Source organism: Moschus berezovskii, chromosome 26 (assembly GCF_049115385.1).
Source record: "Moschus berezovskii isolate FMDL1 chromosome 26, NW_MosBer_1.0, whole genome shotgun sequence".
In the NCBI taxonomy this organism is placed as follows: domain Eukaryota; kingdom Metazoa; phylum Chordata; class Mammalia; order Artiodactyla; family Moschidae; genus Moschus; species Moschus berezovskii.
This window is the reverse complement of record NC_142485.1, coordinates 29,896,747-29,923,613: the sequence shown is the minus strand read 5'-3', so window position 1 is coordinate 29,923,613 and position 26,867 is coordinate 29,896,747. Positions and strand designations below refer to the sequence as shown.

The following is a 26,867-nucleotide window of genomic DNA, read 5'->3' as shown; positions in this document are numbered from 1 at the left end:
CATGGTGAGGATGTTCTCTAGGATGCCAGCCGTCATATCCCCATCCCAGGAAGTGGGAGGGAGGCCGGGAAAGATGGTGGCATAGGTCACGTATGCACTGCTTGTCTTCTAAGGAAATTTCTAGAAGCTGCTACATGGCATTGTTGTGTTGGTCAAAACGATTGAGAAAAAAACAAGTAGTCTTTTTCTGGGCACCCTTAGGCTTAGTTAGAATGGGTACAGAATAGGCAGGTAGGCATGTTTGCCCCGGTCCTGTGTGCTGTGGGTTAGAGTAAGGCAGAGCGGCACTGCTTCCCACACGGGCAGTGGGAAGGTGCTTTCCTGGCCTGGACATTCGCCACGGTTAAGGAGATGCCAAGCTATTGCTCAAGAAAGGAAAGCTCCTTTTGTTTTAAACTACCATTTGTTGACAGTCTAATATGTATCCAGCACAACGCAAGGTTCTTTATAATAATCATCTGATGCTTATAACCACCATGTACAATAGGTGCGTGTTGCTTATGGCTTGGTTGAAGAGAGCAAAGCGACTTGCCCTGGATCAAAGCTAATCAGTGACAGAGCTGGGATCTGAACTCGGGTCTGTCTGGCTTCATACCCCGCTTGTAGAGCTGGTGACCTGCCAGCCAGGTGGGCAGAGAACAGCAGTGAGACACAGCCCCAGTCTTGTGGGATTGCCTGCCGGCGTGGAGACAACTCTCCTGGTTGGTGGGGCTTGGCAGGCACCGACCCTGGCATGGGTATAACCCACGCGATAACCATCAGAAGCGCCATCATCTTTTATTAAGACAGTGACAGACCACCAGAGAAACGAGTAGTAATAAAGTAAATCAGAGCAGCCTGTCCCTGCCGTAATCTTATTTACCGCCAGCCTGATCTTTATTAGATTTTTCAGTTCTGTTTTTGTTTATTTCTGACCCTCATTTAGAGAGCAGTGTGGAGAACCTAAAAATAGAGAGGAAATTCTAATAATAAATGAAAAGTTAAAATTAAAGATTATTTTGCTTGGAGAAGAGAAGGAAACCTTTTATCTAGCACACGCTGAGATTGGTGTGGTGTTTTCAGTTTTACGAAAGCAAGAGGCAGTGGGCCTAACTGGATTAACTGAAGAGAACGTGACTAACATTAGCATGGGTTTCTGAGAGGGTTTCTAATTATTTTTTCTTTGGCTATCATAATGCATTGGATTTTTCAACTCTGAATCAGTTTAGGTACATCTGCACGTGAAGATAAGATATTAAAAATAATTAAATTCTTAAAATCTCATGCTTTTATGTAGAAGAATTCAAATTATTTGAATGTTTAGTGTTTTGAACAGAATTCTGAAAATGTGAATCTTGAGCAGTAAATAGGGTCACGTTATAGAGGAACAAGAAAAAAAAAAGAAATCAAGCATGCTTAAGACAACCCATTGCAGTGTGTCAGAAATCAGTGAGCATGTGTAAACCGCTAAGGCAGGCTCGTGTGGGCGGACAGGGAGATGGAAATTCAAACTGTAAAACAGAGGCCTGGCAAATCTTTATGAAAAGAATAAATGAATATAAATTTAGTTTTTAAACACACATTAAAATGCGAGACTGCCTATGAAAAGTGTCTAAAAGATCTTTCAGCTTTATGAAAAATAAAAGTACACTGACTTCAGATATAATTCCTTCCAGTGTCTGAGAAATGGCAGAGGGCACTGAGGTGGGAGTTAAACATATCCGAGGGCACAAGTTATTTTTATTTAGGAGGCAAGATGATTAAGTGTTGGCAGCAATTAAAATGTGATATGAGAAGGGGGATTTTGGTGTGAAGTTTATGCTGTCGCTGTGCTTGTGTTTGGAGCAGCTCTGGCACTGGGTTAGGTGCGGGTAAGTGTTCCCTGCTTTATGAATGACAGAACCACAAGTCAGTTTACGTAAAGCACTTGACCCAGGACCTGCGTGTTTCTAATCGTTAGCTGGTACTAGTATTGTTATTGTTTGTAATCACTAGACCAAGGCTTGCAGATAGACTTCATATTATTGAGAAGACTGGGCAGCTCCTCAAGGCCTGCGAGGATGCAGCGTTTCATCTTAGGGTTTGAGGAGCCCTTATGATCAGGTCCATCTCATCAACACTTTGGTTTTTCCAGTAGTCATGTATGGATGTGAGAGTTGGACCATAAAGAAGGCTAAGCGCTGAAGAATTGATGCTTTCAAACTGTGGTGCTGTAGAAGACTCTTGAGAGTCCCTTGAACAGCATGGAAGTCAAACCAGTCAATCCTAAAGAAAATCAACCCTGAATGTTCATTGGAGGGACAGATGTTGAAGCTGAAGCTCCAATACTTTGGCCACCTGATATGAAGAGCTGACTCACTGGAAAAGACCTGGATGCTGGGAAAGATTGAAGGTGGGAGGAGAAGGGGGCCACAGAGGATGAGATGGCTGGATGATACAGCTGACTCGATGGACATGAGTTTGAGCAAACTCCGGGAGATAGTGAAGGACAGGGAAGCCTGGTGTGCTGCAGTCCATGGCGTTGCAAAGAGTCAGACATGACTGAGCTACTGAAGAACAACATCATCAATTGCAATGGTCTTGTCCATCCTGATGTCTGATCCATCTTAGGGTAAAGGAATAGGGCAAATGAAGACCTCAGTGTCACTTTTATTACTGATGGATCATGGAGAACGTGGTTTACATATGTGGGCAGCACACTGGCTAAAACTGAGTTTCAGAATTAGACGGTCCTTCCTGCCCAGCACTGCTGGACTGGAATCCCTCTGCTTGTGCCTGCTCATCCCTGACGGGTGTGGTCCACTTGCCGCTGCCCCGGAGGCAGAGAACACATGCCCCTGAGAGGAAAGGGCACAGGAGGGCTGCTCTGCACTTGCCCAGCTCCTCTTCCTCTGTGATCAGATGAAAAGCCTCTTCATCTCAGGAGGAGAGGAGTTAAAGAGAGATGGGGAGAGGCCGGGGGTGGGGCTTCTTGGACTTTAAACATGAAGGGTTTGAGAGTAGGGTGAGGTCTGTGGGTACTTCCTGTCTCTTTAAAAAAACAAAACAGAGACAAACACTGCAGTGCTCACAGACCTTCCCTGCTGTCCAGTGGTTAAGACTCCACCGTTCCACCTCAGGGGGTTCAACCCCTGGTCAGCGGAGCTAGGATCCCACGTGCCACGCAGTGTGGCGCAAAAAATGAAAACAAAAGTTTTTTTTACAGATGATTGGGGGAACAAAAGAACTTGTGATTTACGAGTAGTGAAGAGTGGTGAAGGCTGGTGGAGGTGGTTTGCTGGTCCTCGTGAGCAGCTGGTTTCTGTGGCGGGAGGGTTTTTCTTACCCCTGACTTGCAGCATCTGGCGGTTCCTCTGGTGTCCACACTGCCAGCATGGCCGGTGGAAAGCCACCAGCGTGACGTCAGCACATGCGGAGCTGGGAGGAGACCCACGGAGTATGTGTTCATGCAGCATTTCCAGTACACTGACCCCAGTGGGTGTAAAGAACCTCCCACAGAGATAAGAAATCAATGAAATCATTAGGAACCAGTGAGTTTTGAGTACTTTTAATCCTAAAAAAATGGTCAGTTCAGTCAGTGCAGTCACTCAGTCGTGTCTGACTCTTTGCGACCCCATGGGCTGCAGCACGCCAGGCTTCCCTGTCCATCACCAACGCCTGGAGCTTACCCAAACTCATGTCCATTGAGTCGGTGATGCCATCCAACCATCTCATCCTCTGTTGTCCCCTTCTCCTCCTGCCCTCAATCTTTCCAAGCATCAGGGTCTTTTCAAATGAGTCAGCTCTTAGCATGAGGTGGCCAAAGTATTGGAGTTTCAGCTTCAACATCAGTCCTTCCAATGAACACCCAGGACTGATCTCCTTTAGGATGAACAAGTTGAATCTCCTTGCAGTCCAAGGGACTGCTTAAGAGTCTTCTCCAGCACTGCAGTTCAAAAGCATCAATTCTTCAGTGCTCAGCTTTCTTTATAGTCCAGCTTTCACATCCATACATGACTTTGTGTAACTTAATTTTAATAATGGTGGGCTTAATTCCTGAAACGCAGCAGCCAGCTCTCCAGAGCCCGCCCAGGACTGGCGGGCCGACTCCAGCCCTGCACCGAGTAAGTCGTGGCCATGCATGTCCTGTCTTTTGATGTCCTGCACTTGACAGAAATTCAGTTCTTCTAAAGGCAGATGGGCATTAACAACGTAAGAGGTCGTCTCGTGAAGCATCGAGCATCAAGGCAGACCCTGGCCAGCAACACCGGCTCGAGGGTCCGACAGGCCTGGACTTCACTGACCTGGTTTGCACTGTGGCTTCACTGATTGCCGAGTGCATGGCCGGAGGCAAGTCGCTTCCACAATGAGCCTCAGTCTTAACTGTGAAGCAGAGAACATAGTTCCTATTGCATAGGGTTGTCATGATAATTGAGATAACGCATGTAAGGCAGGGCATGCTAGGCTCCCGGTAAGAGCTGAAAAAATAACAGTTGTCAGGAGGAGGAGGAACACTGTCAGGTCCTGACTTGAACACAGTTAATGAAGGCGATGACGTGACACAGTATATCTTATTGCAGAAAAACTTGGTTCAAAACGTGTGAAAAGTCATTAGGACTTTTTTGGTATAGAAGATAAAACTAGGCAACTGAAGGTTACGCGGTAGACATTCTCAGTGAAGATGCTTTATATAAGAACTGGGAATGGAACACAGTGGTGCTATAAATCCATCTGTAAATACTTTATAACAATATTAATGTCATACAAATATGAGGAACACAAGTAGAAATGAGATACTGGTGGCAGAGGAAAACTTTGGCATTCTTGAGGTTAACTCAAGGGCACCAACTGGCCAGCATGACAGAGCTTTGGCTGCTTCTGTAACATGCAATTTTTGTAGACTCTGGGAACTAGCAAATGAATATACAGTCGTTATTTTAGGAAGATTAAAAGATACAAACAAGATTAAGAAAATAGAAATTACTATTCCAGACAGATAAAAAGTATGACTACTTGACATGTATGTTTCCAGATTATTTTCTGTACACATAACATGAATTGTGTGTGTGTGTGTTTACATACACTCTGGATTCCTCAGGCTGCTCTGGTGCAGAACTTTCTAGCTAGTGTGACTAAAGTACAGTGTGTGGGTGTGCAGGGCTGAAGGCGTCCTCAGTGCACGAGGTGGCTGGGATGGTGGTCACCCCTGTGTCCTCATCAGATACCGTCACTCGCTGTGTGTGCCGTGAATGGGAACAGGCTGGGAAACGTGCCTTAGACTCTCTGTGGAATCAGCCGCCTTCTGCATACTGGAAAAGTGGGGGTAGAAAAGTGGGGGGAAAAAGTGCCTCTTTCTCCTGAATCTTAACTGAAAATTTCCCCTGTTTGTGCTGTAGCTCTGGGTACTTCCTGCTTAAGACTGTTAAATATACCTCCTGAAAAGATAGCTCAGGAGCCTGTTGTCATCCTCAGTGGTACTCAGACCAAAAAGCTAAAATTAGATACTTCTCTCTGTTCATAATATTGCTAAAGATTAAAAATTTGATGCCTCGTGTGTTATCAAGAGTGTCCTGTGGGTTGAAATTATGTCCTTTCTGTTACAGCTTTTATAATCTGAACAACAGGGCACAAAATATGCATTCTTTCAGATAGATTCATTATTCATAAGAATTTATCTTAAGAAAATAATCAGGAATATAAGGAAAGATTTCTCCAAGAACGTTTCTTGTAATTTTATTTAAAATAGAGAAGTGCTTGAGATAATTAAAAGCATCTCACAGTAAGGGTCGGTTAAAAAAGTTTTGACTCACCTGTACAGTGGATTGCCATGTAATAATAGTGTGGAAACAGAATATTTAATACTATTGGGAGACAGTAACTATTGTACTGTAAAGAGATCAAACCAGTCAGTCCTAAAGGAAATCAGTCCTGAATATTCATTGGAAGGACTGATGCTAAAGCTGAAATTCCAATCCTTTGGCCACCGAATGCGGAGAGTTGACTCATTTGAAAAGACCCTGATGCTGGGAAAGATTGAAGGCAGGAGGAGAAGGCGATGACAGAAGATGAGATGGTTGGGTGGCATCACTACTTGATGGACATGAGTTTGAGTAAGCTCCAGGAGTTGGTGATGGACAGGGAAGCCTGGCGTGCTGCAGTCCACGGGGTCACAAAGAGTCAGACATGACTGAACGTCTGAACTGAACTGAACTGTAGATTTATAAGTTGTAGAGAACTTTCCTGGTGGTCCAATAGCTTAGACTCCCAGCTCCGGATGCAGGGAACCTGAGTTTGATCCCAGGTCAGGGAAGTTGATCCCATATGCTGCAAATAAGACCTATCAGCAGCAGCAGCAGCAGCCCAATAAATAAATAAATAATAAAATTTTAAAAATAAGCTTGAAGCCAGTATTTATAGCAAAAATTCCATCTTATAAAGCAATAAGAAAATCATGTTTGCATAGAAAAAAGGTTATAAAGATACCACATGTTAATAGCAGTTAACTTTGAATGTCGTGCTTTCTGTATTTTCTCATTGTCTTGAAAGAGCGTTATGTTACTTCAGAGAAAGTAAAAATTGGCTCAGACTGAGAAAGTAAAATCTGCCTGTCCACCTATCAGGCTGGTGGGAGCAGACACTAAAACCAGCTACCAAGTTAACAGGAAATAGTATTTCTTCCAAATACAGCTGTCAAATGTCATGATGGTACTCCCTTCTGAGCAACCCCTGCTTTCTTATTCACTGAAAAGCATGGCTCTGTAAATTTTGTTGGAAACTTTGCTGTATGAAATTATATCAGTAGGAATGACACATCCTATTCTTGCCTGGAGGGTGTCAGTCACTTTGACACAGAGAAGCAGCCCCATTTTAACCCAGAGTTGCAGATGGGGGTTTCTGGACTCAGCATCCTACACTGACTTAACTTTGTGGTTTTTAAGGCAGTAGTGCCCTGGGTTCATCTGAAATTGACCTTTTTACAAGCCCTGCTCTGAGCCTGTCACAGCACTGCTTCATTTACATTTCATCCACACCCTGCCTTTCCCCAGGATCCTATGGTAACTTTTATCTTTTTCTTTGGGGAGATGCCCTATGGTTCCCCTTGTTCATGGCGGTGGGCCAGGAAGCCTGATGTTCTGGGACTATAATGACCCTGGTGGTGTTTGATTGATCAGGCTGAGACTCTCATAGGGAAAAAAAGGTGAGGTTACTTATTATAAAATGGCTTTTATATGTATTTTACAAGCACACACGTACCATCCCCCTAAACAACACACATCTAAAGAGTCAGCAGCAGTGTTAAAGGACAATAATTATAATCGTTGTTAAATTCTTACTGTGAGGCAGATGCAGTTCCAGATATTTTAAGTTCTTTCATGTAACTTTGTAAAAATCCTACGAGGAAAAATGCTGCTATTCCTCTTTTTACAAATGAGGACTCTTGAGTTTTAAAAGCTTGAAAGTTTTTCCTAGGGTGACATTGTAAGCATTGAAAGCAGCATTTGAACAAAGCCCATCTGGTGCCAGAGCTCACATTCTTTATATTTTATATTTGTATATTAATATTTGGCAGTGCTGGGTCTTAGTTGCAGCATGTGGGATCTAGTTCCCTGACCAGGGATTGAACCCAGGTTCCTGCATTGGGAGCACAGAATCTTAGCCATTGGACCACCAAGTTCAGTTCAGTTCAGTTCAGTCGCTCAGTCATGTCCGACTCTTTGCGACCCCATGAATCACAGCACGCCAGGCCTCCCTGTCCATCACCAACTCCCGGAGTTCACTCAAACTCACTCATGTCCATCGAGTCGGTGATGCCATCCAGCCATCTCATTCTCTGTCGTCCCCGTCTCCTCCCACCCCCAATCCCTCCCAGCATCAGACTCTTTTCCAGTGAGTCAACTCGTCGCATGAGGTAGCCAAAGTATTGGAGTTTCAGCTTTAGCATCACTCCTTCCAATGAACACCCAGGATTGATCTCCTTTAGAATGGACTGGTTGGATCTCCTTGCAGTCCAAGGGACTCTCAAGAGTCTTCTCCAGCACCACAGTTCAAAAACATCAATTCTTCGGGGATCAGCTTTCTTCACAGTCCAACTCTCACATCCATACATGACCATGGGAAAAACCATAGCCTTGACTAGACGGACCTTGGTTGGCAAAGTAATGTCTCTGCTTTTTAATATGCTATCCGAAGAAGACCCCAAAGCTCACATTCTTAACTACTCTGATACACTTTATAAATTATCCAGCAGACCTTGGTAGTGTCATGGACATGGGAGATGGCGCCAGCTTAGCTAGAAGAAATCACCATGGCTTCATTTTTTAAACACTTTAGGTGAAGTCCCTTTAATGGAAACATTATCCCTAGCCTGGTACAGAGTAGCCTGTGGTGGTTCTGAAACACTGTTTTTAAATTTCTGGTTTTCTTCTTAAACATTTGTATGTATATGATACTCTGCTCCATGGTAGATCCTTGCTCATTTTAATAGCAGATCGCATTTTAAACCAGTTACCGTGTTGTGCACCTGAATTTGTCCACAGCCTTTGACTCTCCTAAGATGTTCCAGTATGTACACTCCCAAGACAGCTCTGAAGTCATATTTCAGGGATGTGCCTAATGAAGTGGAGAGACTAACTCTTTTGATTTGGCTTCTAAATAATTTTGAAATCAAGTCTGATAGGATCCCAAAGCTGTTCTGAACATTTGATAGTAGAAAGTGTTGATTTCCAAGGTAGTTATTTTGAAGGCTGGTGCTTCCCAGGTGGCACAAGTAGTAAAGAGTCCGCCTGCCCGTGCAGGAGACGCAAGAGACACAGGTTCAGTCCCTGGGTTGGGAAGAGCCCCTGGAGCAGGAAGTGGCAACCCACTCCAGTATTCTTGCCAGGGAAATCCCATGGACCAGAGGAGCCTGGAGGGCTACAGTCCACAGGGCCACAAAGAGTCAGACATGACTGAGTGACCGAGCACACGTTTTGAAGGACTGTGTAGCATTCAGGCGAGATTAAGATCGTTGGGGAGAGTTCATAAAAATAATCTTGGTCTAAGTCTTTGTTAATTTAGCTAAGTGTAAAAAAGTGAAGGGAGGTGAGGTGGCAACTCAGTGGCAGGCTCCAGCAAGCTTTGGGTGACTTTTTCATCGTCCTTGAGACAAAGATGCTCTGGGTAGGACCTTGCGAGGATTGGGAAGAGCTGAATTCTTACTATACTGCTTCCTCCTAAGATTTGAGTTTACATCATCATTTTGGAAAAAGAGATGCTAACAATCTCTGCTCTTCTGATTAAGAGTAAGCCTACAGATAACAATCCGCCCAGTGGTTGAACTGAACTTGGCACCAGCAAGGCTGTGTCGTTCTCTGGAGGGGACGGGCCAAGTGAGTGCCAGGTACCCCCCGATAGCTCCTCAGACAACCAGGAAGGCTGTGCCATCAGCCTCGGCCAGCATTCGGAATGAAAAGTCCTTCCTTTCCTGCTTTGCCTTTTGGCATCAAGTGAAAGTGAGTTCTGCAGATTCAGTCAGCATCTTCAGATGCCTCCTATGCGCTGGGCACCATGTGAGGAGGGTCTGGTATCTGTAAAGATGAATTGACTCTGGACCCTCGATTCTTTCCCCTGTCATCAGGGTGTTCACTGTTCAAAACAGGAGACCCCTGTGGGTGTAAATCGCTAAATGTGAAGACAGTCAGGCCAGAAGTAGAGTGTGAAGAGCTAAACAAGTGGGTGAAAGTGAAAAAAAGTGAAGTCGCTCAGTCGTGTCCCACTCTTTGCAACCCCATGGACTGCAGCCTACCAGGCTCCTCCATCCATGGGATTTTCCAGGCAAGAATACTGGAGTGGGTTGCCATTTCCTTCTCCAGAGGATCTTCCCAACCCAGGGATCAAACCTGGGTCTCCCGCATTGTAGTAAGATGCTTTACCATCTGAGCCACCAGGGAAGTCACAAAGAAGTGGGTAGGAGCAAATATTTCCTGCTGTAAGTGAGTGGGATCTAGGAAGCTTCAGAGAGGAGTTGGCTGAGGCTTGAATGTTTTGGAGTGAATAGGATTTCAGCAGGTGAAGAGGTGAGGTGTAGGAGGGAGAAGAAACGAAGCAGAGCCCGGGTGGTAGGAAAGAGCTGGAGTGTGTTTGGAGCGTTGCACATGGCCTGGTTTGCCTGGAAAATGGCGTCCGAGAGGGATGTGGAAGGCAGTTTGGCTGGAAAGATGGTCTGGCCTTAGCCGTGCTGATAAGCTGTGAAGGGCCTTAGACATGCTAAACACTAACCTGTTGAATTTTAGGGAAGCTGGAAAATGGCTAAGAGCATGCGCTTTAGCATCATCAAGCCCTAGATTGTCATTTTGGTTCTTGTACTTAAAAGCAGTGAAACCTTGTATAGATTTCTTAATGCCCCTGAACTCCAGTTTCTCCCTCTGTAGTGTGGGGTTCTTTACAGTGCCTTGTGAGGATTAAATGAGGTAATGTAAAGTATTTAATTAGGTCCCTGGTACCCGATGAAAGGAGTCTGTTAGCTGATGTTCCTTTAGAATTCTGTGGACTTGTTTGAACGTGCCACTTCCTCAGATGGCATGTATTTTCTCAGTGCCACCGATGACTTATTTGTTCCGGAATGTTCACTGAGAATACCCAGAGAGCAGGTTGTTCAGGATGCTGTGTGCACCTGTTAACTGTTACAGATGTTAGCACTTAGGAATTTAGCTCTTTGGTTTGGACCGCTATCACTAATACACCATAGAATGGGTGGCTCAAGAACAAACGTTCCTTTCTCCCGGTTCTGGAGTTTGGAGAGTCCGAGATCAAGCTGCTGGTAGTCAGACTGGGTGTCTGGTGAGGGCCTGCTTCTGTCCTCATGAGGTGGAGAGAGCTCTCTGGGGTCTCTTTAATATGGGCATGGACCAACCTCAAAACCTAATGACCCTTCCGAGGTCCTGCCTCCAAACACCGTGACCCTGGGGTTTAGGCTTCACCTGTGACTTTAGCGGGGGACACACACACTCCGTCCCTGGCATTCCGAAATATTTACTGCCAAGTTAGGCTCGGTTAAAGAACTCAAGACTCAATCCCTATTTTCAAGAGGCTCCTGATCTAGTTGGAGAATAAAAACAGCATATCTTTTTTCATAGACAAAGCTACAATTTTGTTTTAGGCTCCGACATTTTTGTTTCAGGCTTTCAGTTAAGTTCAGTTCACTCGCTCAGTCGTGTCTGACTCTTTGCGACCCCATGAATCACAGCACGCCAGGCCTCCCTGTCCATCACCACCTCCCGGAATTCACTCAAACTCATGTCCATCGAGTCGGTGATGCCATCCAGCCATCTCATTCTCTGTCGTCCCCTTCTCCTCCCACCCCCAGTCACTCCTAGCATCAGAGTCTTTTCCAGTGAGTCAACTTGTCGCATGAGGTGGCCAAAGTATTGCAGTTTCAGCTTTAGCATCAGTCCTTCCAATGAACACCCAGGATCGATCTCCTTTAGAATAGACTGGTTGGATCTCCTTGCAGTCCAAGGGACTCTCAAGAGTCTTATCCGGCACCACAGTTCAAAAGCATCAATTCTTTGGCGCTCAGCTTTCTTCACAGTCCAACTCTCACATCCATACATGACCACGGGAAAAACCATAGCCTTGACTAGACGGACCTTTGTTGGCAAAGTAATGTCTCTGCTTTTTAATATGCTCTCTAGGTTGGTCATAACTTTCCTTCCAAGGAGTAAGCGTCTTTTAATTTCCTGGCTGCAGTCAGCATCTGCAGTGATTTTGGAGCCCAACTTAAAAGCAGTGAGACCTTGTATAGATTTTTTAAAATTTATTTATTTATTTTAATTAGAGGCTAATTACTTTACAATATTGTAGTGATTTTTGTCATACATTGACATGAATCAGCCACGGGTGTACATGTTTCCCCATCCTGAACCCCCCCTCCCACCTCCCTCCCCATCCCATCCCTCAGGGTCATCCCAGTGCACCAGCCCTGAACACCCTGTCTCATGCATCGAACCTGGACTGGCGATCTGTTTCACATATGATAATATACATGTTTCAATGCTGTTCTCTCAAATCATCCCACCCTCGCCTTCTCCCACAGGGTCCAAAAGTCTGTTCTTTACATCTGTGTCTCTTTTGCTGTCTCATATATAGGGTCATCATTACCATCTTTCTAAATTCCATATATATGAGTTAATATTGTATAGATTTCTTAATCTCCCCAACTCCAGTTTCTCCCTCTGTAGTGTGGGGTTCATTGTAGTACCTTGTGAGGATTAAATGAGATAATGTAAAATATTTAGTTAGGTACCTGGTACCTGATGAGAGGAATCTGTTAGCTGGTATTGCTTTAGAATTCTGTGGGCTTGTTTGAACATACTTCTTCTTCAGATGGCGTTAGGCCCACTGCTTACTTTTAAGTACAAGACTTGTTACCATGTTTAAAAGAAGGGCGAGGCCCCCAAAGCCCTGGACACACCGTTTTCTTCATTTATAACACTCTTTGTGGAAAAGAGTAGATACATGGGTGATATTATAGAGCAGAAGTAATTTAGGGTTTCAGAGAGGAGAAATGTTGATATGAATGAGAGGGACTGATGATAACCTGAGGGAAGAAATAATATACGCAAGATCTGATTAGGTGGCCAAAAAGGGAGGTTATTTTCAGAAGGAAACAGCATAAGCCAAAGCCTGGCAAGTGGCTACAGTTTGAGGAGAGCTGTGTGGAAGCCATCCTGACTTCACTTCAGGTTCCTGTGGGGGTTGAGTGAGGAGGCCAGCATCGGTTGCTGACAATCCCCAGGCTGGAGCAGAGGGGTCCTCCTCCGGGGAGGAGGCTCAACCCCTGCAGGGACCTCCCCGGAGGAGGAGGCGCTGAGAGTGGTCCTTGAGGAAGGGGCTTTGACAGCGCTGCACAGCGTGGGTTGGGTGGGAGATAGGAAGGTTGACATGAAGGAAACAGGCCGTCCAGCTAATGCAGCTGACCCATGGGTGCGAAGGGTGGTGTCTAGAGGAAGAGGACGAGAGGGACTTGTTTAAAGATTCAGGACTTGGAGATTCATATTTACGGGAGGGCGGATATCAAAGATGGTATTTCGAGCCTATAGAAATGATGGGGCTCGTGCAGAAATGGAGAGGGGAGGAAAGCTTCCTGTGCAGGAAGGAAGGTAAGTCTAGTGTGAACTGGCTCGGAGAGAGAAGTAGTTTGGGAACAGTTTTAAGATGACTTATGATTCTGCCACTTTAATGCAGTTGTTCCTTCCTTTATATCTGTTTTGCATTGTAGCCCTGGTTCACAGACCCACATATTTAGATACCTGCAATCATAAATGTACCTGCCATTTTGCATTGTAGAATCATTGAAATCTATTATGTAGTCTTCATAATTTCAGATATTACAGGCTGTTTTCTCCGTCTGATATATCCCTGGAGCTTTCTGAAAGCAGACACCATACTGGTGTTACTTACTTCTGTGTGTCTAGAACCCAGGAAACGATTAGCAAGTGTTTGTTTAATGAAAGCATATTGACCACATGGGTTATTCTTGTGCTTTTTCTTTGTAGAAGTTGCTACAACAAGCCTGTGGAGTTTGGTGACATGCATTTGAGTTGCCTGGAAAAAGTCAGTGCTTTCTGCTTGTAGAACCTAAGTCCAAGGTTGAAATAAAGACTTGGTTAGGGAGTGTTAGACTTGGATGATTCCAGGTTTGTGTACGCTTATAAGCTGTTTCCTCATCTGTTCAGTAACTGGCGGGAAAAATCACATGAAAAACTATCTTTGTGTTTTACCATTAATGAAGGAATGAAGGTGGCTCTGTCACACAACTGTAATGGTCATTAATGTCCTTGCAAGGCTGTCTTTTGCAGAACATTACCCGAGAGTGTGTTCAGCCTGGAGATAACTTCTCCATGTGCAGAGACTTCAGGAAGTTCTCTGCCAGTCAGGTGGCATTTGGCCACAAGACACATTGACGCACGGTTACTTGAACAAGTCAGGGCTTTATTACCCTCAATACCAGGAAGTCCTGAGATGGCCAGGCCGGGGCTGCAGTCGCGGCTTAGTGGTGTGTCTGGAGACCTGAGCTCCTCCCGTCTTCTCCCGTCACCGCGTGGCTTTCGTCCTTGGGGGTGCTGCGCCTCCGTCCCGCTGCATCCTTGTCCCAGGCAGGAGAACTAAGGAAAGGCAGGCACAAAAGCCGAAGGGGCCTTCCCGTGGAGTCCGCCCCTGTAGGAAGCCTTCCTGGAACCCCCTCCTGGCCAGTTCCGCTCACATCTTGTCGGCTACAACTACTTCAGATGGCCGTCCCTAACTGCTCGGGAGAAGGTTAGCATTTTTGGCTGGAGTTCGCTTGCCCCGATCAGTGTGGTCCAGTTAGTGGGGAAGAAGGAGATGAAGGGTGTTGGCAACCGGCAGTTTGCCGCAGGTGACCACCGGCCAGCGCTCCCGACAGTCCGTTCTCTGAGGGTTGGGGTAGCATCGATGTTCATATGACGCAAAGGAAGAAATAAAAAGATGTGAATATGTGAATCTGAACCCATGAAGCGCTATGACTGATGAATTCGAGTCATCCAGGTATTAGTTGAAAAGCAGAAGAACATATTTTGTGCTCTAAAAGCCAGCCAAGGGAACTCCCTGGCGATCCGGGGGTTAGGGACTTGGGGCTTTCACTGCCGTGGGCCTGAGCTCAACCCCTGGCTGGGGAATGAGGATCCAGCAAGCCAGGTGGTGGGGTTATAAAAAAAAAAAAAGCCAGATGTAGCATTAAATCTTAAAATGCTGCTAAGCTTGTGTTCTGATAAAGAGTTAATGTTACATAGTTTTATTACAAGCGGGTTCTTAGTATAATTAAGGGCTGAGAAACACTCAGGATCGACGAGTTTCATTAGGGAAATACTTAATAATAATTGAATAGTCCCTGAGAACTTGGGTTTATAACCCACCTGACTTGAACGTGCTCAGAATAGCCATCGTTCTAGGATTGTACTTGGTCTAAAAATGTAAGGTTTTCTTTATCCTGAAGCAGAGGTGTTCTCAGTCACACGTACATATTCCTGGAGCCGTCACCCACAGCTTCCTCACATTGACACAATCCCAGGTCCCGGGGGAAAACGTCCCATGAACCACCATATCTTATAATGATGGAATATTCCCTAAGTGTTACCTCTAGTAAAGGTTATAGATGGACGTGTTCTATCTGCACAGTCCACTGTGGTTTATGGGGTCTGTGAGGCGGTTCAGCACTTCAAGTGTGGATGGTGCAATGAGGAGCTGAAATTGTGATTTAAGTAGCCCACGTGGCTCGTGGTCACCTTCCTGGACAGCGCAGGTGGGTTTTGGTTACCAGTGTCGGGGGCGGGGGGCATTGGTCGGGGTTGAAAGACGGGGAGGAGTTGCTCATGACCTCAGGGTTTCCCTCTTCAGAGGGGAGGCAGGTGGGAACGCTTCTGTACGGGGAATGGAGGTCGGGGTACGTTCACGACTCTTGCATTCAGGCCTCAGGAATGGGTAGCCCGTGGCGCAGCACCCAGCCCGCTGACTTCATCTGTGTTGGATGGTTTTCATGATCCTTGTGCAGGGTTCACTGTGTTGCAGTTGCTCACTACAAATAGAGTCTGAAATTCTCCCTGAAGATAGTCTTTCCTCCTGTTCCGTCTTTAATTGTTCTCTTTTCTCAATACTCAGGTATCAAATCGTAGTGGAGATAATCCAGGCAACAACAATCAGCAGCTTCCCCCAGCTGAAGAGGCACAAAGGTAAGAACCGGTTCTTTTTCTTCGCTTTTACGTCCTGGGTCTAGTTCCCTGTCTTCCCTCTCCCGCCAGAGTTCGGACATGTATGGAGTATACACTTAAGTATTTCAAACTTGTTAAAATGTTGCTGTATCAGCAAAAGAGAAAGTATGATTTCATCCTGACAAAAACCTTTCTAGTTCTGTGTTCCCTGGTAAACTTTGTGTTCATAATTTTTAGAATATTGAAGTCAGTGGGTAGAATCATGCTGCTGTTCTGTTTACATACTGAACATAGTTTCCTAGTTTTTCCTCATATTAAAAGGCTCCCCCCAAATAGAATTGTTTTGTTAGTTTTTGGAGAGCTTTGTTTAAAAGAGAGTGCTATCTAGTCAGCGTGTCAGCGGGCTGAGCATCTGGGAAGTGCCTCGTCTGAATGTTAACCTCTCCCCGCTGCCCCACCTGCCTGCACTGTTTCCTTAAAGCTGGACAGTCGGGCTGTGCTGGAAGTGACCATGTAGCGATGCTGCCAGGCTGTCTGTGCGGTTCTAAGCAATTTCATGTCCAGGGTTGTTTCTCCTTAGCCTTAGCTTCGTGTTCTCTTTGTGAATAGTAAACTGAAGAAGTGTTTCAAAAAAAATAATGGACAGATGGAAGATCCTAAGAATACTTGGGATTCAAACTAGTCGTGAGAACTTTTTTTTTAATGAAGGTAGAATGAATATGCTAAAATATAATTTTGTTGCTGCATATAAATATGTTTGTTTCAGGCAAGTCTTTTTCAATTATAATTGTTCACTGATTAGGAATTGGTATGTAATTGTGAAAGTATTTTGAGGATTTAAAGGGAGAAAATACCGTTTAACAGGTGGGTATAAATTACCCGATAGTGTGCCCTCTGAAACCTTAAGGAATTAACTAGCTGACTCTGCATTGACTTTTCTCAGGATAATACAGGAGGGCTGGGGGGACTTCTTTACTTTGTATATTCGGGAATGTTCTAATCAGGCTTCGAGGCTTCAATAAACCCCAGCAAATCCACACAACACTCTGAGAATGTTTCAGGTTCACAGTAGAAGAACAAATTACTCTCTTTAACAATGTAGAAATTTTAATTTGATTTTTGATGGCTTTTTTCTTTTAGAATTTGATGTTTTTAAGAAATAAGGTATCAAGTGGTTTTTGAAGTCTTTACAATGTCTTGCTGCTGCTGCTGCTAAGTCACTTCAGTCGTGTCCGACTCTGTGTGACCCCATAGACGGAAGCCCACCAGGCTCCCCCGTCCCTGGGATTCTCCAGGCAAGAACACTGGAGTGGGTTGCCTTTCCTTCTCCAATGTGTGAAGTGAAAAGTGAAAGTGAAGTCGCTCAGTTGTGTCCGACCCTTAGCGACCCCACGGACTGCAGACTACCAGGCTTCTCCATCCATGGGATTTCCTAGGCAAGAGTACTGGAGTGGCTTGCCATTGCCTTCTCCGTACAATGTCTTAACTAGTTTAATTGCTAGTACTGTTCTAGGGAAACTAAGTAATCATAGAAATAAGAAAAAAAAATTTGAGACCCTCTTACCCAGATCTTTGTCCTGTGAGCAAGAAAAATTAGGAATATTTGGAGAAACAGGTTCTTAGAGCAAATTTATAAACACTGCACAATTTATAAATTTTTTGAAGCACTTGGTCTCAGAAGTTTTAAGTGTGCTCACAAAATTTCCTTGCCTCTGACCTTATTTTATCATTCATTCTGGCCAAACATATTGACTGAGGCGTGACTTTTACCTACTAATCCCATCAGCTGCTTGATGGTCACAGAATTTTGGAAGTTTGCTTTGGTCAGGAGGGTGGAGTCCTCATGGATGGGTTTGGTGTCCTATGAGAGAGGCTGCAGAGAGATCCCCAACCTCCCCCGTCATGTGAGGACACAGCAGGAAGATGGCAGTCTGCAGCCAACGTGAGGGGCTTCACCAAGGACCGCCCTGGCGCCCTAGTCTCCAGACTGTGAGAAACACATCTGTGTTGTTGACAGCCGGCCAGTCTGTGGTGTTTGGTTATAGCTGCCCAAACTGAGACACTGGCCAAGTGCGGCATTCTAGTAGTAACGGAACATGTGTTACGACTTCTTTGCTGTTGAAGGTGAGTAAGCCCAGTATTTCAGCTCCCTCTTTTTTTTTTTTTTAATAATTTTTAATTGACTGGCAACTTTATTTTAAATTATATGGGCTTCTCTTAGGTGTGTAAGCCAGCCGAGTTATCACCATACAGCTCCTTAAGCAAGCCCTGGGATTTACTGTCCTGATGTCTAGTCTGATGTCACTTACCCTGCAAGGCTGTGGAGGGGGCGGAGGGTCTCCACGGGGCTGGTTGGTGGGAGCCTCCCCGCCCCAGACCTGGCCCCTGGGTCAGTGGTTTTGAAGGGTGGATCCTGTCAGCACACCTCACAACAGGGATGAATCAGAATCCTGCTTTGGAAATTCAGACATGCAATTAAGAGAGTGGACATTTTAGGCTTTAACCACTAGAACAGCTGCCTGAGAAGCCATAGCTCCCCAATGCCTGGACTCCTTTTTATCCGTAGTTTATTTCCTCCTGTTCTCATCACATCTGCAGTGAGCAAAACCTGTCAGCCCGTTAAGAGGGGTATGAGGTCAATTTAGTGGGAAACTTAAAAGAAAAATCCTTGAGCATCTGATTGTATCCTGTGTGTTACTCTAAATTATTGTGAAGAAAGCTGATCGCCGAAGAATTGATGCTTTTGAACTGTGGTGCTGGAGAAGACTCTTGAGAGTCCCTTGGACTGCAAGGAGATCCAACCAGTCCATTCTAAAGGAGATCAATCCTGGGTGTTCACTGGAAGGACTGATGCTAAAGCTGAAACTCCAATACTTTGGCCACCTCATGCGACGAGTTGACTCACTGGGAAGAGAGTCTGATGCTGGGAAGGATTGGGGACAGGAGGAGACGGGAACGACAGAGAATGAGATGGCTGGATGGCATCACCGACTCAATGGACATGAGTTTGAGTGAACTCCCGGAGTTGGTGATGGACAGGGAGGCCTGGCGTGCTGTGATTCATGGGGTCGCAAAGAGTCGGACACGACTGAGCAACTGAACTGAACTGAACTGAGCTGAAGGCTTTTTCTTTCCCTCACTGCTGTTCTGGATTCTGAAATGTTAGCAAGAATAAAGTGATTCAAGAGTAATATTTATTTTGCTGACTGCAACAAAGGACAGGATGTTGATCTGAGTCTAATAGAAACTGCTCTGTATAAATACTGCACATGTGGGGGTGACGTGTCCATTGTGTGCCTTGTTTAGAGTATAAGAGAGTTTTGGAATTGAGTATATCAAGCAGAACTGTAGAAGAACTTCAGAATATGCTGAATATGAATATACACACAGCTACTTGTTGATAAACCATAACGATTTCCATTAAGAATAATTTTTGAATCATATTTCTTATCTGATTTTGGATTTAAAAGTGTCCCTGCCTAAAGGAAGGCACTATTCTGTAGACACTAGAGGACTTCTCTCAGAGTCCTTTCTAATGCTTTGATTTCGTAGTATTGCAGTAATTTGACACAATTTCTAATTTATGAGTGAGCTAAACTTAGACTGCAGGCCATTGCTGCAGGGCCTTTGCTAGGGTTTCTCTCTGCCCAGCCCTCCCGCCCTGAGCGCGGCAGCGCCCGGAGCCTGCAGTCCCTTCCCTGGCATCCAGCGCAAACCCTGTCCCATCGCTCCCTTGTGGCCAAGGACTCAGCCGCTTCCATTACATGCTCTCTGGTGGTGGTGGTTTAGTCACCAAGTCATGTCCAGTTCTTTTGCGACCCCGTGGACTGCAGCCCATCAGGCTCCTCTGTCCATGGGATTCCCCAGGCAAGAATACTAGAGTGGGTTGCCATGCCCTCCTCCGGGGGATCTTCCCAACCCAGGGATCAAACCCAGGTCTTCCGCCTTGCAGGAGGATTCTTTACCGTCAGAGCTACTAGGGAAGCCCTATGCTCTCTGTGAAAGTGAAAGTGGCTCAGTCGTGTCTGACTCTTTGTGACCGCATGGACTACACAGTTCATGGAATTCTCCAGGCCAGATTACTGGAGTGGGTTGCCATGCCCTCCTCCGGAGGATCTTCCCAACCCAGGGGTCGAACCCAGGTCTCCAGGATTGCGGCTGAGTCACTAGGGAATGCTCTCTGTAGCCTCATAATTTATATATCCAGCTCCGCTCCCATCTTCCCACTACAGAAAGCTTTAGTCATCATCCGTCCTAAGAACCTGTATTTATTCAAGTAAAGTTCAGGTCCAGAGGTTTTCAGCAAGTGCGTGGTCAGTCATGTGTTGATCTGGGGCTCAACCCCACGTGTCCTGCCCTCTTCCCATTGCCCTGCTCACTCACACAGGCGGGTGCTTGAGAGTCACGCTCGGAACTTGGACGCTGCATGCGCCAGAGCTGTGTCTTTGGTTTCTGACTCCTCTGCTTCAGTCACATTCTCATCTGGGAGCAGGCCTCTCTTGGTAATCTGGCATATGGGTTTAACGGATGGGCCTTACTACTTTAAAAATCTGTTGCAAGCGTGTTGGAGGGCCTTCAACCGAGGAAGATGCTGGAAGGTTCAGCACTTGATATATTTAAGGAAGGAAACACGAATAAAAGGCGTGCTGCAGGCCCCTGGCCTAGGCCTCGCCTGGCCCTCGCCGTCTCTGTTGTCCTCTCCGCTGTAACAGGAGCGGCTCCGCCGGGAGCTCCTGCTGGCCTCTGCTTATTCCTCAAGTATCCTTCCTACTGAAGGGGAGCGGCACACTCGACTCTGGAACTTCAGGTGTTTGCTGTGATAAGAGAATCCCACTTGTTCTTTTTTTTTTTAAAGCATACTGGCCCCAAGTTGGAAAGTAAGGTAAATATTGCGTTAGTTCCTGGGCACCTTTTGAGGTGATCTTCAAATAACTTTGAGGAAGTCTGTGACGATCAAGAACTGCCGTCGGCTCTGCATTCAGAAGGAAACAGCATTTCTCCCACTGAAACTGCACTAGTCCCTAAATAAAAACACACCCGTTTTCTGAACCCCCTTCTCAGGGCCTTTTACTGAAACATCTGTTTCAGTGGACAGGACAGATTTCGAAGACTTGTCAACCTGTCAGTGTGGACGGAGGCCTGACCTCTGCCAGCGAGGAGCCCCGATGATCCCTTCCCTCCTGCCTGGGGGGCCTGAGGAGACCTGTGCATCATGGGGGGCGGAACCACATGCTGGGGAGCCCCGTGGGGGTGGGCAAGCGCAGCCTTGCCTCCTGCACCCCCTTAGGAGCTGCGCCTCTGTAGTAATCCTCCCAATGTGGTGGGGGGTACAGTTTTGCCTTCCAAGGGGCAGGGGGCATTTAACCAGGTCTGCAGACGTTTCTGGTTGTCGCCCAGGGGGAAGGGGTGCCTCTGGCATCTAGTGGTAAAGGCCAGGGATGCTGCGAGACATTCCGGCCACACGGGACAGCCCCACAGGGAAGGTTTAGCTGCCCGGAAGGTCACTGGTTCCGAGACCGTGTGTCCTCCGTGGGGCTGCTTAGTGCTTGGCGGACGCGGGGGTGCCGTTTTCGTCCAGCTCCGCTGGTGCCACGCGGGGTCTGTGGTTCGCGCTGTGAGTCACTTCACTGCCCTTTGCCATGTTGGAGGTCGCGCTCAGCAGTTGTCCCCGGTGTTTCTGTTCGGCGGCAAGTCACTGCTCCCTCAAGGGGGAACTGTATCGTGGGCGGAAGCCCCAGAGGGCTCTGTGATGTTGTTCCCGGTGGGTGCCCTGCAGTGTCCACAGGGCTCCTCCGAGGTCTAGCCAGATCTCTCCTCCAGCCAATGACCCCCTTCCCTCCTGCTCTCACCTCAGCAGAATACAGACTTGCCAGGAGGGAAGCCAGTAAAGCCCGATAATGAATTGTTTGAGACAGTTGCAGCACTCACGTGTTCTTCTTGGCACCCGTGTAAAGAGCCGCTACCACCCACTGTGTCACCTGCCACCGTTTGTGGTCTCAGCCTTCTTCCTTAACCTAGATTAAACATAGTGAGATTCACCCAGCTTAACAGCACACGGCGTTACCTAGGGCTCAGCAGACGCGGCTGCAGGAGGCCGGTGTGAACCGGGCAGTGTGTCATCCGCCCCCTGGCCTGTGCTTCTCTTGATGAGAGGATTTCTTGGCTGGACGGGTCCTCAGGTCACAAAGAAGCGTATTCATCTCTCTCTGGATTTCCTAGGATTTTTGCACAACAGTCGCACGCATTGCAGCAGGGCCCTGTTAGGCATTAAACCCTGAACGTGGCATTAGTTTTCTGAGGCAAAAAAATAAACAGAATTGTCTAAGCAACAAACTGGCATTGCATTTGTTCTCAGCAAGCTTTGTGATCAGACAATGACTTTGGCCCTCAACGAACAGAAGGCATTCATGCGAGCAAGGGACACTCCAGCAGGACTCCGGGATGTTTCCTCAGCTCTGCAGCTGGGTTTTAGGGGAAGGTTTATTCTTTCTCCCTTCCCTTTGGAATTTGCCTGGTTTTGTCCTTTTAGAAAGACTTTCAAGCCTTCTCAGGAGAAGAATGTGTTTGTTGTTGAGTGTGTATCTGTTTCTTCCTCTGTGTCTCAATTAGCCTGTTTTAACCCAAAGTTAAAATTGCAGTCTAGGTTTATTTTATAAAAGGCAACTTTTTGTCCTCGCATTTTAAAGTAGCTTAAAGATTATGCACAGAATTTAGAGTTTAAGAATATATGTGTAGCATGTTTAAAATAAATGTAACCAATGCAAACTAGTTTAAGGATATATGCTTTAAATCTTTTTAAAATAAATGTAATCAGTGCAGAATTGTGGACTGCAACTATGGGAGTTTAAGCTCCTTAGACGCAAAGTGTAATGGAAATAACCTGAGTTTTGGTTTTCTGAAAAAGTCACAATTTCAAGCAAGTATTTCTTCAGGTACACCCACAAATAATTTCAGTTTGAAGTATGCTAATTTGGAGACAAACTGCTGCTGCTGCTGCTGCTAAGTCACTTCAGTCGTGTCCGACTCTGTGTGACCCCATAGACGGAAGCCCACCAGGCTCCCCCTTCCCTGGGATTCTCCAGGCAAGAACACTGGAGTGGGTTGCCATTTCCTTCTCCATTGTGTGAAAGTGGAAAGTGAAAGTGAAGTCGCTCAGTCGTGTCCGACCCCTAGCGACCCCACGGACTGCAGCCTACCAGGCTCCTCCATCCATGGGATTTTCTAGGCAAGAGTACTGGAGTGGCTTGCCATTGCCTTCTCCGGGAGACAAACTAACAGTTACTTTATTTAAAATTTTTAATTGGAGGATAATTGCTTTACAATATTGTGTTGGTTTCTGCCATACATCAAATGTTTGTCTTCCCACTAAGAGGGTTCTAAAATACTACTTTTCTTCTCGAGATGCTGAGTTCAGTTCTTTGAGCAGGGCCTCCCTGGCAGCCAAGCACAGGACACAGAATCCATAATTGCCGTCAGATGAAAATGCCTCCTCAGTTCAGTCGCTCAGTCGTGTCCGACTCTTTGCGACCCCATGGACTGCAGGACGCCAGGCCTCCCTGTCCATCACCAAACTCATGTCCATTGAGTCAGTAATGCCATCCAACCGTTTCATCCTCTTTCGTCCCCTTCTCCTCAGTTACACATATGAAAACACCCTGTGACACATGACAGACCCCCTTGAACAGGGCTGACTGTTGACCCGAAGTCTGCACGTGACCATTGGTGATGCATGTCGGAAAAGGCTGCTCTGATAGATACTGTGCCTTATGGTCCTTGCCTGAGCTTTTCCTGTTGGACATGTGCAACCTGTCCAGGCATGGCTGTCAGCATCTGCACAGACTGACTCTGTGACCTGAGGGTGGTGACGACCACCCTGGGGAACTGGCGGTCTCCCTCGGTGTGTGAGGGCTTCCCTGGTGGTTCCATGGTAAAGAATCTGCCTGCCTATCTTGAGACAGAGTTTCGATTCCTGGGTCTAAAGATCCTCTGGAGAAGGAAATGGCTACCCACTCCAGTGTTCTTGCCTAAAAAATTCCGTGGACAGAGGAGCCTGGTGGACTTCAGTCCATGGCATCACAGAGAGAGCCAGACATGACTGAGTGGCTAACAATTTCTCTGAGCGGATAACCTCACTCCCTGCTTCCAGACAACAGACCCCTAGGAAGGGAACTGCTGCAGCTCCCAACACCAGGTCCAGACTGGCTGGTGTCTGCATCCATCCCTGTGCTTAACTGCTTCCTTCCACCAGCATTAAAACCAGCTCATTTCTCACCCATTTAAAACAAAAAAGCCCGCCCTCAGCCCCTGCCCCTCCCTGCCTGCAGGTTATGTATACAAAGCTAGTCTCTTCTCCACAAGGAGGTGCTCAATGCTTGCTACTGCTACTGCTGCTAAGTCACTTCAGTCGTGTCCGACTCTGTGTGACCCCATAGACGGAAGCCCACCAGGCTCCCCCGTCCCTGGGATTCTCCAGGCAAGAACACTGGAGTGGGTTGCCATTTCCTTCTCCAATGCGTGAAAGTGAAGTCACTCAGTCGTGTCCGACCCTTATTACGTTGCTTAGTCATTTTTAAAAATTATTTTGTGTGAATTTTTTGCTTTTGCTTTAAATTTCATAATGCCAACTTAAGGAAGCAAACCATTGTAAATATTTTTAAGTTAAATTTTAAAAAAAAGTCTTCCTGAGACCACAGAGCTCGTGGTGGCAGAGACCAAATTCTAATCTGATTCCAGACTCTACTGACAGCCGTCCCCAGGACTTGTCAGCTCATGGTCCTGGCCACAGCTGATTGGTGGCAGGGAGGGCTAGACGCCGTGTTGGAGTAAGGTACAGAGCGGGAGGTGAGGAGTCTCACCCCGGCTCTCTCTTTCACAGGCAGAGCTGGAGAGAGAGAGCACAGTACCTGATGCATAGCGAGGACTCGGCGGAACCTTAGCTCTGTTATACTGAACCCTCGGTAACATTTGACACAGATCACGCATCCACTCAGCACGTTCCCCGAGTCCCGACTGAGTTGCTGGGCACTGTTGTGGGTGCTGGTGGCACAGCCGTGTTTAAACAAACAAAATGCTACTTTCATGAGGACGTACGTGGAGGATAAGTAAGTCAAATAGGTGGTATGGCAGTCGTGCTATAGGGAAGGTATAAAGCCGAGCGGGAGCAGACTGGTGTTTCAGGGTGGAGGTTGCAGGTAGAAAGAGGGTGATCAGAGATGTCTTTGCTGAGCCCTGAGCTAGGGACCTGAAGGGGACAGGGAACGGAGCCAGGCAGATTCTTGGGGGATCTGCTGAGATAATGGGTATTAAAGCCCCACAGGAAGCTACCCAGTGTGTTCAGGAAGCTGGTCACCAGAGACCATATAGTGTACAGGAGAGGCAGATCCAAAGACAGCCCTGTAGCCTAGTGATTCCCTGTTTTTATGGATTATACCATATAGTTATTATAAAATATTGGCTCTATTTCCTGTGCTATATGTTCTATCCTTGTGTCTTACCTATTTTATACCTGGTGGTGTGTACCTCTTAATCCCCTTCACCTGTGTTGCCCCTCCCCACACTCCTCTTTACCCTGGTAACCACTAGGTTATTACTTGTGAGTCTATTTCTTTTTTAGATTCCACATATAAGTGAAAGCATACAGTATTTATTTTTTTTCTCTCTGACTTACTTCACTAAATATAATGACCCCCAGGTCTATCCATGTCACAAATGGCAAATTTTCAGCCCCAGATTTTCACAAAGTTGGCCCAGAGTCACCATGTTCCCTCCCTCTTTGGTGCCTTGTCCCCTGACTGCCTACTGCCCATCTGTCTCTTTCCAGGTAAAGAAACTGCCGCCATGAAGGCTGATCTCCTGAGGGCCAGGAACATGAAAAGGTACATTAACCAGCTGACCGTGGCGAAGAAGCAGTGTGAGAAGAGGATCAGGGTCCTGGGGGGCCCTGCCTATGACCAGCAGGAGGGCGGGGCCTTCGATGACGCGGAAGGGCCTCAAAGCCAGAAGGTAGAACTTGGCGGGTTCTTGCTTTGCCATTCTGTGTTTGTTATGATCGCTGATGTCATCACATAGACAGTGCTTTCACTTCTTGGTATTTAACCTAAGACATGTATTCCCTAACATAAACTCACATGTTTACTTTTAGGAGTCAAGAATCCACATTTCTTGGTGTCCTTGACTTCCGCAAGTGGTAATTGGTGTGACCGGGGGGTGTGAAATGCGTGTGTGTGTGTGTACACGCCTGTGTGTGTTTTCCTGTCTCCCTTTTGTCCTTCTGCCATCCCAGAGGAGCATATTTATATTTTCAAGGGCCCAATCAGATTGCTGTCTACTAATTGGATAGAAATTACCAGCAGTGAAGCAGAAGGTCTCTTGGAGGTTGTTTTACTTAGCTCTCGCCACAGTGCTATGACTGTGTACTCCGTGTCTCCATTTTACAAAAGATGAAGAAACAGTTGGTGTCAGTAAATTACCTAATAAGGCCATGTGGATAGGAAGAGACGGGACTATAGAAAAACCCGGATCTAGCCGGTTCACAAGTCTGAGTGTAGCTGAGGACCCTGCCCTTGAATGTGAAAAGACTCCCTGATTGTGTCTCTCCTCGAGTTCTTTCTTACAGAGCTCTCAGTCCACCTTTCCTTCTTGACTTCCGTACTGTTTTTAGTTTGCTAAATCTTTTGGCCTGAATACAAATCAGGTAATTTCTTAAGAAGAATAAGTATTTTATTATGGGATGGGGGAACGGATCGTTTGGGATGGACAGGTACACGCTGCTGTATTTAAAATGGGTCACCAGCAAGGGCCTCCTGTGGAGCACAGGGAACTCTGCTTAGTGTTCTGTGGCAGCCTGGATGGGGGGAATGGATGCATGCATATGTATGGCTGAGTCCCTTTGCTGTCCACCTGGAAATACCATAACATTGTTAATCAGCTATACTCCAATATAAAATAAAAAGTTAAAAAAAAGAAAGTTATGCTACAGAGTCAGAAAGCCTGACTCTTAATCCCAGGTTCACTGGGGATTCACTTCGGGCAAGTCAGTTAGCCTCTCTGCACTCTGTTTGTAAAGTAACAGTAATTGTACAGACCATAGAGGGCATGATAATCGTGGAATTAAATAATGCACATAAAATGATAAGCACAGTAGTTGGTATATAATGAGCACTCAATAAACATCTGTTACAACCGGCATTAATTATTTGGGGGTAT

The 26,867-nt window shown here is 46.3% G+C and overlaps 1 protein-coding gene across 2 annotated transcripts in view; it reads left to right on the top strand.

The window, feature by feature from the left end:
• The window catches only part of SNX25 (sorting nexin 25), a 99,642-nt gene that overhangs the window by 39,399 nt on the left and 33,376 nt on the right, over positions 1-26,867 (top strand). For both annotated transcript variants that reach the window (XM_055416413.2, XM_055416415.2), the window contains exons 6-7: positions 15,613-15,683; positions 25,483-25,664. In XM_055416413.2, coding sequence (XP_055272388.2) covers positions 15,613-15,683; positions 25,483-25,664 — 253 coding nt within the window. The remainder of the gene's footprint in view (positions 1-15,612; positions 15,684-25,482; positions 25,665-26,867) is intronic.